Here is a 15,955-nt window from a genome sequence, read left to right as displayed (position 1 = left end):
GGAAGAATGGAGTTGAAGGGATCAACTTAGCTGATTTCAGACTATACTACAAAGCTATAGTCATCAAGACAGTATGGCAGTGGCACAAAAAGAAAAGTATAGACCAACTGAACAAGATAGAAAGTCCAGAGACAAACCCATGCACCTAGGGGCACCTTATCTTTGACAAAGGAGTTAAGAATATACAGTGGGGAAAAAGATAGTTTCTTCAATAAGTGGTGCTGGGAGAACCGGACAACAATGTGTAGAAGAATGCAATTAGAACACTTCCTAACACCATATACAAAGATAAACTTGAAATGGATTAAAGACTAAATGTAAACTATAAAACTATAGTTTTATAGAAAGTAAAGAAACTATAAAACTCTTAGAAGCAAACATAGGCAGAACACTGTACGACATAAATCATAGCAAGATCCTCTATGAACCACCTCCTAGAATAATGGAAATAAAAACAAAAATAAATAAGTGGGACCAAACTAAAAGCTTTTGCACAGCAAAGGAAACTGTCAACAGGGTGAAAAGACAACCCTCAGAATGGGAGAAAATAATAGCAAATGAAACAACTGACAAAGGATTAATCTCCAAAATATACAAACAGTTCATACAACTCAAGGCCAGAGAAACAATCCAATCAAAAAGTGGGCAAAAGACCTAAACAGACATTTCTCCAAAAATACATGGATGGCTAATCACTCATTATTAGAGAAATGTAAGTCAAAAGTATAATGAGCTATCACCTCACACCAGTCAAAATGGCCATCATCAAAAAGTCCACAAACAAGTGCTGGAGTGGGTGTGGAGAAAAGGGAACCCTCGTGTATTGCTACTGGGAATATAAATTGACAGAGCCAGTATGGAGGAAGACAGTATGGAGATTCCTTAGAAAATCAGGAATAAAACTACCATATAACCCAGCAATATCACTTTTAGGCATATACCCTAAGGAATCCAAAACTGAAAAATACACATATACCCCAATGTTCACTGTAGCACTATTTATGATAGCTAGGACACAGAAGCAACCTAGATGTCCATCGACAGATGAATGGATCAAGAAGCTGTGGTACCTATATACAAAAGAATACTACTCAGCCATAAAAAGGAACACATCTGAGTCAGTTTTAATGAGGTAGATGAACCTAGAGCCTATTACACAGACTGAAGTAAGAAAAACAAATATCATATATTAATGCATATATATGAAATCTAGAAAGATGGTACTTATGAACCTACTTGCAGAGCAGCAATGGAGAACACACAGAGAAGAGATTTATGGACAAGGGCAGGAGAAAAGAAGGAGACGGCAAGATGAATGGAAGAGAGCAGCATGGAGGCACATACACTAACATATGTAAAACAGACAGCCAAAGGGAATTTACTGCATGACTCAGAGAACTAACACTGGGACTCTGTAGTAACCTAGAGGGGTGGGAAAGGTTGGGAGATGCGAGGAAGGTTCAAGAGGGAAGAGACATATGTACACCTATGGTTAATTCATGTTGATATGACAGAAATCAAACCAATAATGTAAAGCAATCAATCAATTTAAAATAAATGTAATTATAAAAAAAATTCTCCAGAACGTAAGTAGAACAGGAACATACCTCAACATAATAAAGGTCATGTACAAGTAACCCACAGAAAAACATTCTTCTCAATGGTGAAAAACTGAAAACGTTTTAAGATCAGGAACATGATTAAGGGTGCTCATTCTTAACACTATTATTCAATATAGTTTTAGAAGTCCTAGCCATAGTAGTCAAAGAAGAACGAGAAATAAAAGGAGCATAGATTGGAAAAGAAAAAGTAAAATTCTCACTGTTCGTAGATTACATAATACTATATACAGAACACTATAAAGATGCCACCAGAAAATTACTAGAGCTAATCAATGAATACAGTAAAGTCAGAGGATATAAAATTAATATACAGAAATCCCTTACATTTCTATACACTAAAAATGAAAAATCAGAAACAGAAATTAAGGAAACAATTCCATTCACCATTGCAACAAAAAGAATAAAATAGCTAGGAATAAACCAGCCTAAAGAGACAAAATACCTGTATGCAGAAAACTATAAGATACAAATAAAAGAAATCAAAGACAACACAGATGGAGTGATATACCATGTTCTTGAATTGGGAAAATCAATATTGTGAAAATGACTATACTACCCAAAGCAATCTCCAGACTCAATGTTATCCCTATCAAACTACCAATGAAATTTCTCACAATACTGGAACAAAAAAATTCATGATTTGGAAAAACAAAAGACCCCTAAATAGCCAAAGCAATCTTAAGAAAACCAGAGCTGGAGAAATAAACCTGGCTGACTTCAGACTATACTACAAAGTTATAGTCATCAAGAGTATGGTACCAGCACAAAAACAGAAATACAAACCAACGGGACAAGAAAGCAAGCCCAGAGGTAAACCCACATACCTATGGGCACCTTATTTTTGACAAAAGAGATTATACAATGGAGAAAAGACAGCCTCTTCAATAAGCAGTGCTGGGAAAACTGGACAGCCACATGTAAAACAATGAAAAGAATACTTTCGGCTTAGAACGGCAGTTAATAAAGGCGACAGCCCGTGGCTTCACTACCTACCGCGAGGAGATGAATGTTCGGTTTGAAGGTGAGGAGCCCCTAAAATAACCATAACTGTAGGCTCCAGCTGCTGTAAAAGCTGTACAGCGATTGACCAGATGATCGCCTACCCGCCCATTCTGAAATTAAAGCCGCCCCTCCTTCAAAATGGACGCCTCGTTTCATCACCACTCCGACAACCCTGCATTTAAATCGTGGCCTCTTCCAGAAGTGATTCGGAGATACCCACAGCTCTTGCCGACTGTCCGGGTGGCTGGTCCCCTTCGGATGCTTGTCTGCCGAAGGTTATCACTTCCAGGGTCGCAGCTCTGAGGGCGCTGATCCTGAAAAGCGCAAAGCAGGCAGCCACAATCCACCCACGACTAGGAACGCCCCCGAGAGGGCAGGCCTCTCACGCCTGTTGGCTGTCCTGCTAGGACGGCGGACACTCACTGGGCGACCTGTCTGGAGCCGGCTCTCGACTCAGCCAAGCAGATAGCTTGTCGGGATCTGCGGGCCGAGCTGGACTTTCTTCTCCTGCAGCTCCTCGGAGACCTGGAGCAACTGGAGGCGAAGCTGCAGGCGCTAAACGCCCGGGTGGAGGAGGGCTGGCTCTCGCTCTCCAAAGGGCGCTATGCCATGGGTGCCAAGTCAGTAGGGCCCCTGCAGTATGCCTCCCACATGGAGCCCCAGGTCCGCGTCTGCACCAGCGAGGCTCAGGACGGACTCCAGAAGTTCTGGATGGTGAGAGCCGGCACCCAGACTCCAGAGGAGGTGGGGTCCCGCGAGGCAGCTCTGCGCAGGCGCAAGGGTCTGCTAAGGACCCCAGAGCCAGACTCCTCCCCAGCTCCCCAGAACCCTTTGAAATGGTTTGGAATCCTGGTTCCTCACAGTCTGCGACAAGCTCAAGCCAGGTTCCGGGAGGGTCTGCAGCTGGCAGCAGACATGGTCAGTCTTCAGAGCCGCATCAACTGGGGTCGAAGCCAGCTCAAGGAACTCCAGGAGAAACTCAAGCAGCTAGAACCCAGGGCTCCCTGACCTGTCCCCACAGAAGCAGAGCAGTGGGAACAGCTGTTCTTCGATGTGGCTCCCTTATCAGGCCTTCCTCCTTCACGGATTGCCCGCCACCCCAACTAACTCCTGCTCCTTAATACTCTGGTCTGCATGTTTCCAACTTTGTTAGGTGGGGAAGTCTGAAGAGGCAAACTGCATAATGTTCAGAGTTACTACTGTGAAACCACTTGTAACTTACATTGTTCCAGGACACATCCATGTGGAGCAGTCACAAAGTTGTAGGTTAGTTCACATCATTGAATAATAACAACCTCACGCATCAATTAGCTGTGGTTTTTCATTACTGGATGAAATACTACACAGCAAGTGGCAGGGAAGGACAAGAAGTAGGTGCTTCAGTTTCTCTAGATCCTTAAAACTGACTTTAATGGAGGGGAAAAAACATACATAGCTACACAGATCAGGACAGAATGATTCTGAACTGATAGAAAAACACACATACCTGAGTAGATGCAGAATGCTTAGCAGGTTTTAAGCCAGAAAGTAAAAGAGGATCTGACCTAGATTTTCAAGGGAACTCTTTCGAGACCATTCAGGTTTTTAAAAAACTGTTTTTGCCTTTCAAGTGTGAATCTTTTAATTTGTTGAGGGGCCAGAAACTCTGTGTCCGGGCTTCATTTTTCTATGGGCTTGTTGATATTTTTAGCAGTTTCTAGGTGCTTATGGGGGATGTTAGTTTTTTGTTCATAATATGAGGTGTATTTTTCCCAGTTTTTGTGTTTTAACGTTACTTACTGTGGTGTTTTTTTAAGCTTTTTATTGTAAAACACGTTACATTAAACTGCACAGAACAGTTTAAAAAAAAAAAAAAAGAATACTTTCCACCACCATACACGAAAATAAACTTGAAATGGGTTAAAGACTCAAATGTTAGCCTAGCAACTATAAAACTCTTAGAGGAAAACACAGGTAGAACTGTTTTGACATAAGATCCTCCTTGACCCACCTCTTAAAGTAAGGGAAATAAAAACAAAAATAAACAAATAGGACCTGCATGAACGCTTGGTGGTGTCAGTGTGGCTGACTCTTTGTGACCTGATGGGCTGTAGCCCACTAGAATCCTCTGTCCGTGGGATTCTCCAGGCAAGAATGCTGGAGTGGGTTGCCATTTCTTCCTCAAATTGATCTTCCTGACCCAGAGATCGAACTCATGACTCTTGCCATCTCCTGCAGATTCTTTTTTTTAATATATAAATTTATTCATTTTAATTGGAGGCTAATTACTTTACAATATTGTAGTGGTTTTGCCAAACACTGACATGAATCAGCCACGGGTGTACATGTGTTCCCCATCCTGAACCCCCCTCCCACCTCCGTCCCCATCCTATCCCTCTGGGTCATCCCAACACTGAGTCACCAGAGAAGCTCCAAATGGGACCTAATTAAACTGTAAAGCTTTTGCAAGGCAAGGAAACAATATACAAGATTAAAAAACAACCCTCGGAATGGGAGAAAATATTTGCAAATGAAGCAACTGACAAAGGATTATTCTCCAAACTGTATAAGCAGCTCATACACCTCAATATCAGAAAAACAAATAGCCCAATCAAAAATAAGCAGAAGACCTAAACAGACATTTCTCCAAAGAAGACATATACATGGCCAGTAAGCACATGAAAAGACGCACATCACTCATTATCAGAGAAATGCAAATCAAAACTACAATGAGGTATCACCTCACACAGGTCACAATGGCAATCATCAAAAAACCTACAAACAATAAATGCTGGAGTGGATGCTGAGAAAGGGAACCCTCCTGCACTGCTGGGATGTAAAGTGGTATAGCCACTATGGAGAACAGAATGGAAATTTCTTAAAAAACTAGCAATACAAATACCATATGACCCAGCAATCTCAATACCAAGCATATACCCTTAAAAAACCACAATTCAAAAAGACACATGCACCCTAATGTTCACTACAGCACTTGTTTACAATGGCCAAGACACGGAAATCAATCTAGATGTCCATCAACAAATGAATGGATAAATTGTAGTACATATATACTATGGAATGAGTGAGTGAGTGAGTGAAAGTTGCTCAGTCAGGTCCAACTCTTTGTGACCCCATGGACTATACAGTCCATGGAATTCTCCAGGTCAGAATACTGGAGTGGGTAGCCCTTCCCTTCTCCAGGGGATTTTCCCAACCCAGGGATCGAACCCAGGTCTCCCGCATTGCAGGTGGAATCATTACCAGGTGAGCCACCAGGGAAGCCCAAACTCAGCTATAAAAAGGAAGGAATTTGAGTTAGTAGTAGTGAGGTGGATGAAGGCCTGTTACACAGGGTGATGTAAGTCACAGAAAAAAAATGTATATTAACACATACAGGTAACTAGCAGGAAACTGCTGTAAAACACAGGGAGCCCAGCCTGGTGCTCTGTGACAACCAGAGGGGTGGAACATGGGGGTGGAGGGGGTGTGAAGGCAGCTCAAGAGGAAGGGGATATATATCTAATTATGACGCATCAAGCTGATGTATGGCAGAGACCACCACAACACTGTAAAGCAATTATCCTCCAATTATAAAACATCATTCTTATTTCTATTGATACAAAGATAGTCACTAAAAGCATTCTCCAGGCCAGCATACTGGAGTGGGTTGCCATGCCCTCCTCCAGGGGATCTTCCCAAGCCAGGTCTCCCACATTGCAGGCAGATTCTTTAACCAACTGAGCCACCAGGGAAGCCTGAATCCACCTGCAATGCGGGAGACCTGGGTTCAGTCCCTGGGTTGGGAAGATCCCCTGGAGAAGGGAACAGTTACCCCTCGAGTATCCTGGCCTGGAGAATTCCATGGACAGAGAATGGTGGGCTACAGTCCATGGATCACAGTCGGACATGACTGAGTGACTTTTACTTTCATTACTAATACTAGTGTATTTTGCAAATGGCAAACAACCTGGGATTGAGAGGTGAAGGAATAGGGTCCCAGATGATCCATCACTGACTAGTGACCCCTACTGATGCTCTTTAAGGCTCTGGCTCCCTTAACTGCAAAGTGAACACACCAAATTACACTGTACTGCAGTGATGCTTAAATGACATTAATATTAATGTTGTCAAGTGGTATATAAATATTAATGGTCAAAATCAATAATAATGTATACTTAGCAATAAACATTATTAAATGTTAAACAATTCTTAAATCTGGGTAAAAGATTCGTAGGCAATTCTTTCTTTCCAAAATATTCTATAAATTCAGTATCATATTTCACTAATTTTAAGACACAACTTTTCATACTTAACACATCTGAAATTGAAAGAAATTATCTAATAACCACTTTAAACAACAGTCATAACATATTTGTTATTACATGTGTTATGTGAAACAAAATGTGAAAGATGTGTATCAGCCTTGGAAGAAAACTCTGAAGATAAAAATGGACACTGACTTTGTTTAAAAAATGACACATCACTAATGCTCCTGATAACAGAGAACAATATTATATAGAAAAACATGGACACTGCAACTTTAAGTTGAAGGTGAATAGAAGCGTTAGACTCTGAATGTGAGTATCTCAGCAAATTAATTTTGCTTACTTTTTAAAACGTGTGTACAAGGTTGATGTGATTATTTTTTAAAAGGGCTTGCCATAAGAGTGAAAACTTCCAAGTCACGAAAAGCTGTGTCACAGTTAAATGGCATTTTTCTCTTCACCTTCCTGCTGAAAACACTGAATCAATTTTCAAAATTTCACTTGTTTTTTTCCTTTTAATTTCTTCCATTAAAATTTGATTTAAAAAAACTTAGTCACTAAAAGTACAGGCATCAAGCCTAATAACCAAGCCTTTGATACTAAGTAACAATGAAGGAACATATGCAAATTGACAGAAGGGGAATATTAAACTAAAGCTGTGCTATGACTAAAGCAGGCTCTGATTTAAGTCTCCCACTGATAGAAGTTTGGTCACTGATATTTCTAGCTATTCTATTTCAATATTTATTACAGAGTGCTAACTATATGCCAGGTACTGAATTATACACTAGAGATAGCAAGGAGAAAAAAGGCAGACATGATCGCTGCTTTCCTGATGTTTAGTATACAGAAAAGAAGACTGACAAATTATAAATTATAATAAATACTGTGAAGAAACAACTGGAAAATGAAAATAAAAATGAACAGTGGGTGGTATTCAATTGCAGATAATGCAATGGTAACAGCGAAAACTTACATAACCTTACTCTGTGCCAGACTCTGTAACTACATCTTTACATACTCTTTAATCTCCAAAACAACTACTATAAAATAGATACACTATTATCTCTATTTTATAGACCCAGAGAATATGAGGACTACCTGAAATTGAAATATATCTTATAGTCACTTTTGTCAGGCAGAAGTCATGACATATTTGTCATCACCTACATATGTGAATTAAAATGTGAAGAATGGTTTAACAGTGTCTCGAAACAAAATCTTGAAAATAATAATGGATAGCAAGTAAACAGGGAGACAGGCTATAAACCCAGAAAGTCTGGCTCCAGCGAACATGCTTTCAATCCGCTATAATTTCAGGGAGAGCCTTCCTGAGCTGGTGTCATAAGTTAACACCTGAAAGATAAGAAGGTAAGGGGTGGTGAGAAAAATTATGTATTAAGCCCTAAAATGGGAAAGGGCTTCAGTTTTAGAATATGAACGAAGGCCAGCATTGCTAGAGGATAGTTAATGAGAGCATGAATGCTGGAGAGATAGGCCTACAGAAGGCTGGTGCTACCTCATGCAGGATCTTGTAAGACGCAAGGAATTGGAATTTTATTCTAAGTGCAGCTGGATTTCAGTTATGTTGCTCAATTGTGTCTGACTCATTGCACCCCATGGACTGCAGCATGCCAGGCCTCCCTGTCCATCACCAACTCCCGGAGTTTACTCAAATTCATCTCCCTTGACTCAGTAATGCCATCCAACCATCTCATCCTCTGTCATCCCCTTCTCCATCTGCCTTCAATCTTTCCCAGCATCAGGGTCTTTTCCAATGAGTCAGCTCTTCACATCAGAAGGCCAAAGTACTGGAGTTTCAGCTTCAACATCAGTCCTTCCAAAGAACACTCACGACTGATCTCCCTTAGGATGGACTGGTTGGATCTCCTTGCAGTCCAAGGGACTCTCGAGTCTCCTCCAACACCACAGTTCAAAAGCATCAGTTCTTCGGCACTCAGCTTTCTTTATAGTCCAACTCTCACATCCATACATGACTACTGGAAAAACCATAGCCTTGACTAGACGGACCTTTGTTGGCAAAGGAATATCTCTGCTTTTCAATACGCTGTCTAGGTTGGTCAGAGCTTTTCTTCCAAGGAGCAAGCGTCTTTTAATTTCATGGCTGCAGTCACCATCTGCAGTGATTTTTGGAGCTCCAAGAAAATAAAGTTTGCCACCGTTTCCCCATCTATTTGCTATGAAGTGATGGAACCAGATGCCATGATCTTAGTTTTCTGAATGCTGAGCTTTAAGCCAACTTTTTCACTCTCCTCTTTCAATTTCATCAAGAGGCTCTTTAGTTCTTCTTCACTTTCTGCCATAAGAGTCGTGTCATTTGTAAATCTGAGTTGATATTTCTTCTGGCAATCTGGATTCCAGCTTGTGCTTCATCCAGGCTAGAGTTTCTCATGATGTACTCTGCATACAAATAAGCAGAGTGACAATATACAGCCTTGACGTACTCCTTTCCCTATTTGGAACCAGTCTGTTGTTCCATGTTCAGTTCTAACTGTTGCTTCCTGACCTGCACACAGGTTTCTCAAGAGGCAGGTCAGGTGGTCTGGTATTCCCATGTCTTGAAGAATTTTTCAGAGTTTGTTGTGATCCACAGTCAAAGGTTTTGCATAGTCAATAAAGCAGAAATAGATGTTTTTCTGGAACTCTCTTGCTTTTTCAATGATCCAGCGGATGTTGGCAATTTGATCTCTAGTTCCTCTGCCTTTTCTAAATCCAGCTTGAACATCTGGAAGTTCACGGTTCACATATTGCTGAAGCCTGGCTTGGAGAATTTTGAGAATTACTTTCCTAGCATGTGAGATGAGTGCAATTGTGCAGTAATATGAGCATTCTTTGGGATTGCAATGAAAACTGACCTTTTCCAGTCCTGTGGACACTGCTGTTTTCCAAATTTGCTGGCACATTGAGTGCAGCACTTTCACAGCATCATCTTTCAGGATTTGAAATAGCTCAACTGGAATTCCATCACCTCCACTAGCTTTGTTCGTAGTGATGCTTCCTAAGACCCACTTGACTTCATATTCCAGGATGTCTGGCTCTATGTGAGTGATCACACCATTGTGATCATCTGGGTTGTGAAGATCTTTTTTGTACAGTTCTTCTGTGTATTCTTGTCACCTCTTCTTAATATCTTCTGCTTCTGTTAGGTCCATACCATTGCTGTCCTTTATTAAGCCCATCTTTGCATGAAATGTTCCCTTGGTATCTCTAATTTTCTTGAAGAGATCTCTAGTCTTTCCCATTCTATTGTTTTCCTCTATTTCTTTGCACTGATCGCTGAGGAAGGCTTTCTTATCTCTCCTTGCTGTTCTTTGGAACTCTGCATTCAAATGGGTATATTTTTCTTTTTCTCCTTTGCTTTTTTATTCTCTTCTTTTCACAGCTATTTGTATGGCCTCAGACAGTCATTTTGCTTTTTTGCATTTCTTTTTCTTGGGGATGGTCTTGATCTCTGTCTCCTGTACAACGTCACAAACCTCCATCCATAGTTCATCAGGCACTCTATCAGATCTAGCCCCTTAAATCTATTTATCACTTCCACTGTATAATCATAAGGGATTTAATTGAGGTCATACCTGAATGGTCTAGTGGTTTTCCCTACTTTCTTCAATTTAAGTCTGAATTTGGCAATAAGGAATTCACGATCTGAGCCACAGTCAGCTCCCAGTCTTGTTTTTGCTGACTCTATAGAGCTTCTCCATCTTTGGCTGCAAAAAATATAATCAATCTGATTTCAGTGTTGACCATCTGGTGATGTCCATGTGTAGAGTCTTTTCTTGTGTTGTTGGAAGAGGGTGTTTGCTATGACCAGTGCATTCTCTTGGCAAAAGTCTATTAGCCTTTGCCCTGCTTCATTCTGTACTCCAAGGCCAAATTTGCCTGTTTCTTCAGGTGTTTCTTGACTTCCTACTGGATTTATGGAAGACTGAACTAGACAGGGACAGAATCCGATTTTTTTTTTTTTTTTAAATAATCCATCTGGCTGATATGTAAAGAATGAATTGAAAGAAGTTAAGATAAATAGAGTCTAAGTCATTCATTTATTCAACAAATATTAGAAAATTTATGAAGTAACTATTACTGTAGCAAGCACTATGCCAGAGATTGGACACAGAGTCAAAAATACTAAAGACAAGGTCCTCCACTGTGAAGTACACTTCTGAGTGGTGAAAACTCATACATCCACAATTTCTCCCACTCTATGAACATTTTCTATCAGTACACAAGTTTTACTATCTCCCATATTTAAACAAACATCAAACAAAAATCTATCCTTTGACCTTGCACTCTCTGCTAGCTATCATCCTATTCTTTTATCCCCAGAAAAAATTCTTTAAAGAACTGTCTGCAGTAACTTTGCAACCAGTTATTATCTCAACCCACTACAATCAGGTTCTTCTCTTTCACTCTATTAACATTGCTCATGTCACTGAACCAAAAAGTTTTTTAATTTGTATGGAAAACAAAAGACCCTAAATAGCCAAAACAATCTTAAGAAAGAAGAATGGAGCTGGAGGAATCATGCTCCCTGACTTCAGCCTATACAAAGCTAGAATAATCAAAACAGTATTGTACTGGCACAAAAAACACACATACAGATCAATGCAAAAGGTCAGAAAGCCCAGAAGTAAATCCACACACTTAAAGTCGATCAATTACAACACCACAGAGAAGATAGTCTCTTCAATAAGAGCTGCTAAGAATAGTGGACAATTACAGGTAAAAGAATAAAATTAGAATATTCTTTAACACAAATACCAAAAAAAAAAAAAAAAAAAAATTCAAAATGAATTAAAGACCTAACTGCAAAACCCAATATTATAAAATTCCTAGAGGAAAACAAACTCTTTGACATAAATCCTAGCAACATTTTTTGTATCCCTCCCCCAGAATATTGGAAACAAAAGCAAAAATAAACAAATAGGACCTAATTAAACTTAACATCTGTTGCACAGAAAAAGAAATCAACAAAACAAAAAGACAACCTACAGAATGGGAGAAAATATTTGCAAACAGTGCAATCAACAAAGTCTTAATTTCCAAAATATACAGTTTATACAATATCAAAAATAACAAGCTAATCATAAAATAGACAGAAGACCTAAACAGACATTTCTCCAAAGACACACAGATGGCCAACAGGCACATAATAAGATGTTTAACGTCATTCATTATAAGAAAAATGCAAATCAAAACTACAATGAGGTACCACCTTACATGAGTCAGAATGGCCATCATCAAAAAAATCTACAAATAAATGCTACAGAGCGTGTGGAGAAAAGGGAACTCGCCTACACTGTTGGTAGCAATATAAACTGGTACAGCCACTACGAAGAACAGTATGAAGGCTTCTTAAAAACAAAACGGAATTACCACATGATCAAGTAATCCCACTCCTGAGCATATATTCAAGAAAAAAAGTCTAATTAGAAGATACATGCACCCTATGTTCACAGCAGCACTATTAACAATAGTCAAGACAAGGAAGCAACCTAAATGTCCACCAGCATATGAAACGGATAAAGAAGATGTGATATATATATATATATATATATATATATATATATATATATATATATAAATGCAATATATCTCAGCCATTTAAAAGAATGAAATAATACCATTTGTAGCAACATGGATGGACCTAGAGATTAGCACACTAAGTGAAACAAATCAGACACAGAAAGATAAATATCATGATATCACTTATTATGTGGAATCTAAAAAATGATACAAATAAACTTACTTAAAAAACAGAAATAAGCTCACAGACATAGAAAAATAACTGATGGTTACCAAAAGGGAAATAGGGCAAGAGATAAACTGAGACCTGGGAATTAAAGGATACACACTACATATATAAAATAAACAAGGACCTACTGTATAGCACAGGGCACTATATTCAGTCTCATTTATATACGTACATATACATATATATAAAACGTAATCATTTGGCTGTATACTCGAAACACTGTAAGCCACCTATAAGTCAATAAAACAAATAAATAATACAAATAAAAATGAAAATAAACTGTTCATGTCAATGTCACCACACTTTCAACTTGCAGTCAAATGCTAACTTCTCTCCCCTCATTTATAACCTCTCAGAAGTGTTCACACTGTTAACTAGTTCCCCTTTCTTTTCTGTGCCACAACACTTTTCAGGTTTCCTTTCTCCTTCTTAGCTTAAATAAAGACGCCTATAGCACTGTGCTGAAGAGCATGGCCTTATAAACTTAGCTCTGAAGACTGGTTCAGGAGTGCTTGTCATGGAGGACAGACACAGGAAGAGAATGTTTCCCTTTCCTGAACAAGAGAGAAAACTAATCAGTATTTCAGGTTAGAAATGACGGTGGTTTAGACTAGAGACTAGAAATAGATTTTAGCTCTATTTTAGAAATAGAACCAATAGAACTTTGGGACAGATCGGATACAGGAATTAAAGGAATAGGGGCAAATCAAGATTTTGCAATAGAATAAAAAACTAATGAACACTACCTAAAAAATCTTAGAGATGGATTTCATTTGATACTTTTCTACTAAAAATGATACTTGGTAGAGGTTATGTGATTTACCCAAAGTCACAAAGATAACTGGTGATAGAACTGAAAATAGAACACAAGTCTCTCATAATCCTAAGAAGCTACAGATTAGGATCTGGCAAGATGAATGCTCTCAGAAGCTTTAGTCCTTTTTTTTCATAACCAATGCAGTAAAAAATACTGCAATACATTTTTGGGTTTATTGCACATAATTAGGCAAGCTATTAACTGCACACTTTATATGTCTTTAAGAAAAAAGTAAAGAAAGTAAAGGTAGAATATAAATATCAGTATTAGCTTATGAAGCGTAAAATCTATTAAAAGTTCATCAAAAACATTTGCTGAAGTAAACTATTTGTAAAGGACAAGATACACAGGAAATCCCCCTTGAGCAGTTTACATTCTAATTTGCAAGATAACACACATATAAATAATTCAGGCCAACAGAAGAGATGTCATAAGATAGTACTAGAATAATTGTCCAACGAATTGTATAGACTATGTGTGTGTGTGTGTGTATTTTTTTTTTTTAAGTACGCTGTGGTAGTCCTTTAGATTTGAGCTAAGCCTTCAAGGGCAAGTAAGAATTTTAAAAGTAGATGGGGAAGGGGATTACATTAAACAAACCTATAAACAGTGTTGGCTAAGGTAAGGCTCAGGGCTGGGGGTTAGAGAGTGGGAAGAGTGAGCTTTTTATACATGTTCCATGGAGACATTCTCTTTGGTATGACATTTGAGGTAAGACCTGAATGACAAAGAGAAACAAGGAATGTGATGATGGAAATTGCGGAGAATATTCTAAGGGAACAAGTACAAATAACCACTACATTACCTGCCTACATTAGGCTCTATAGAATGAATACACAGAGCTTAGTCGAATAGTAAAAGGGTAGACCATAAATTCCTAAATCTGAGTTTAAGTAATCCCCTAAATTCTCTTTCTCATCTCAGTGTCTGCATCAGTAAAAAAATTACTGCATAGAACATGTGAGATAATGAACATGAGTGGTTTAAAAACAGAAACATAAATATACCAAAATTGTAAAAGTCAGTTCAAATAGACAAGAATGGAAAAGTTTTAATATGATGCTTAGCTACATAACGTTAAAAGTAGAGAAACTAGTTACAGTCATTGCTGGTATGGGTATCAGCACTTCATACTTTATATATCTTTACATTTTCTCTTTCTGTAGTTTTTTTGTATACGTTTCATCTTCTTTGCCAGACTGTAGCACCTGACACGTTTTTAGCATTAGCTAAAATGGTATGTGAAGCGAGTAATTAATTTTACAGCCCTTTGAGGACTTGTGTTTGTGTTCAAGATCCCATTTAGTTGCAGATGATTGGAGGGTGTTATCACGAAAAGTTAACAGAAACAAATATAAATGAAAACAGAATAGAACCCATCTTAAAGAAGACGGAAGTAAGCCGCAGGTAACTGTTCAATACAACTACCGGCCTTTAGTTAATACTCTCTGGCAGCCAAAGGAAGAAGGGAATTGGCTGAATCACACAGCGTGGCATTTAATCTATCTCAAAGATGGGCATTTATATTCATCTATAGATCTCAACTGTTCCCTGGCCCCAAACCCGCAAGATCTTTTGGTCATAAACAACTGAGCAAAGGCGCAGAGCAACTATGAAGGAGGGGCTCCTGAAACTATTTAACTTGGTTCCGTTGCTTTCAGAGCCAGGACCCGTAATAACAACGGAAACACCGGCGCCTCAACAACAGAATCCTCACTTTTCTCCCCAGGGCTCCGGCCCGGGCTTGGCAACCGCAAAAACAGCCCCTGGCTCCCTGGACGGCCTCGGCACGGCTCCGCGGCTCGCCCCCAGCCTCGGCTTCAGGCGGGGGCCGCACCGCTCCGGGAGTGAGGCAGGGCTCAGGGCCGGGGTGGGCACAGGCCCGGAAGGGCATCGGGGCGCTCAGGCCTCCGGGGTCGGGTGTTGGGGGAGGCAACCCGGGGCCCGGGAAACAACTCCTGAGGCGCCGCGCGACGCCCTCTGTCACGGAAGCCCCCCGCCACGACGCACGAGGAGCGGCACAGGCGGCCGAGGCCAGAGAGCCCTCCGCTCTGCGGACGACGGGGCCGGACCTGGCCCGGGAACGAGGCAGGCCCCCCACGCTCCCCCGGCGCCCCACGGTCACCCACCTGCACCGCGGTCTCCGAAGTCTCCAGCCCGGCCTCTTCGCTCCCGAGGCCTGGCTGCGATTGGCTCCCGCCGCTGTCGCGCTGCCTCTTCAAGTCTGAGCGCCGGCCGGTAAGCGCCGCGCCTCCGTCCCGCCCCTCGCGCCCCCGAGGCCCCGCCCCGCGCGCGGTCACGCGCTGCCGCAGAGCGCCGAGGACGCAGAGCGCAGAGCAGGGCCTCGGCTTCCGCTCCCGAGGAGGCGGCGGCCGCGCGGGTGACGCGCATTGAGGGCCGCGGGTGAGCCACGTCCCGCGGACGCGCACGGCGCCCCGCCCACACACGAGACGCCCCGCCCCCGCGCGAGAAGACGCACGCGGCGCCCCGTCCACGC

At 40.7% G+C, this 15,955-nt stretch overlaps 2 protein-coding genes across 2 annotated transcripts in view; one reads left to right on the top strand and one right to left on the bottom strand.

Annotated features, from left to right (window-relative positions):
* The window catches only part of KBTBD3 (kelch repeat and BTB domain containing 3), a 52,802-nt gene extending 37,085 nt beyond the window's left edge, over nucleotides 1-15,717 (bottom strand). Inside the window, exon 1 of the mRNA XM_061142998.1 lies at nucleotides 15,588-15,717. The gene's annotated coding sequence lies outside the window, so the exon portion shown is untranslated. The remainder of the gene's footprint in view (nucleotides 1-15,587) is intronic.
* LOC133064601 (coiled-coil domain-containing protein 115-like) lies at nucleotides 2,375-5,235 on the top strand. The gene is made up of 4 exons (XM_061154910.1): nucleotides 2,375-2,432; nucleotides 2,572-2,635; nucleotides 2,747-2,888; nucleotides 2,982-5,235. Exons 1-4 carry the CDS (start codon nucleotides 2,375-2,377, stop codon nucleotides 3,630-3,632), a joined length of 915 nt encoding a protein of 304 aa, XP_061010893.1. The 3' UTR covers nucleotides 3,633-5,235.
* Nucleotides 15,718-15,955: the final 238 nt, after the last annotated feature.

The sequence above is a fragment of the Dama dama genome, chromosome 1, assembly GCF_033118175.1.
Source record: "Dama dama isolate Ldn47 chromosome 1, ASM3311817v1, whole genome shotgun sequence".
Taxonomy (NCBI): Eukaryota; Metazoa; Chordata; class Mammalia; order Artiodactyla; family Cervidae; genus Dama; species Dama dama.
The sequence above is the reverse complement of the archived record's forward strand: the minus strand, read 5'-3'. Positions and strand labels throughout refer to the sequence as shown.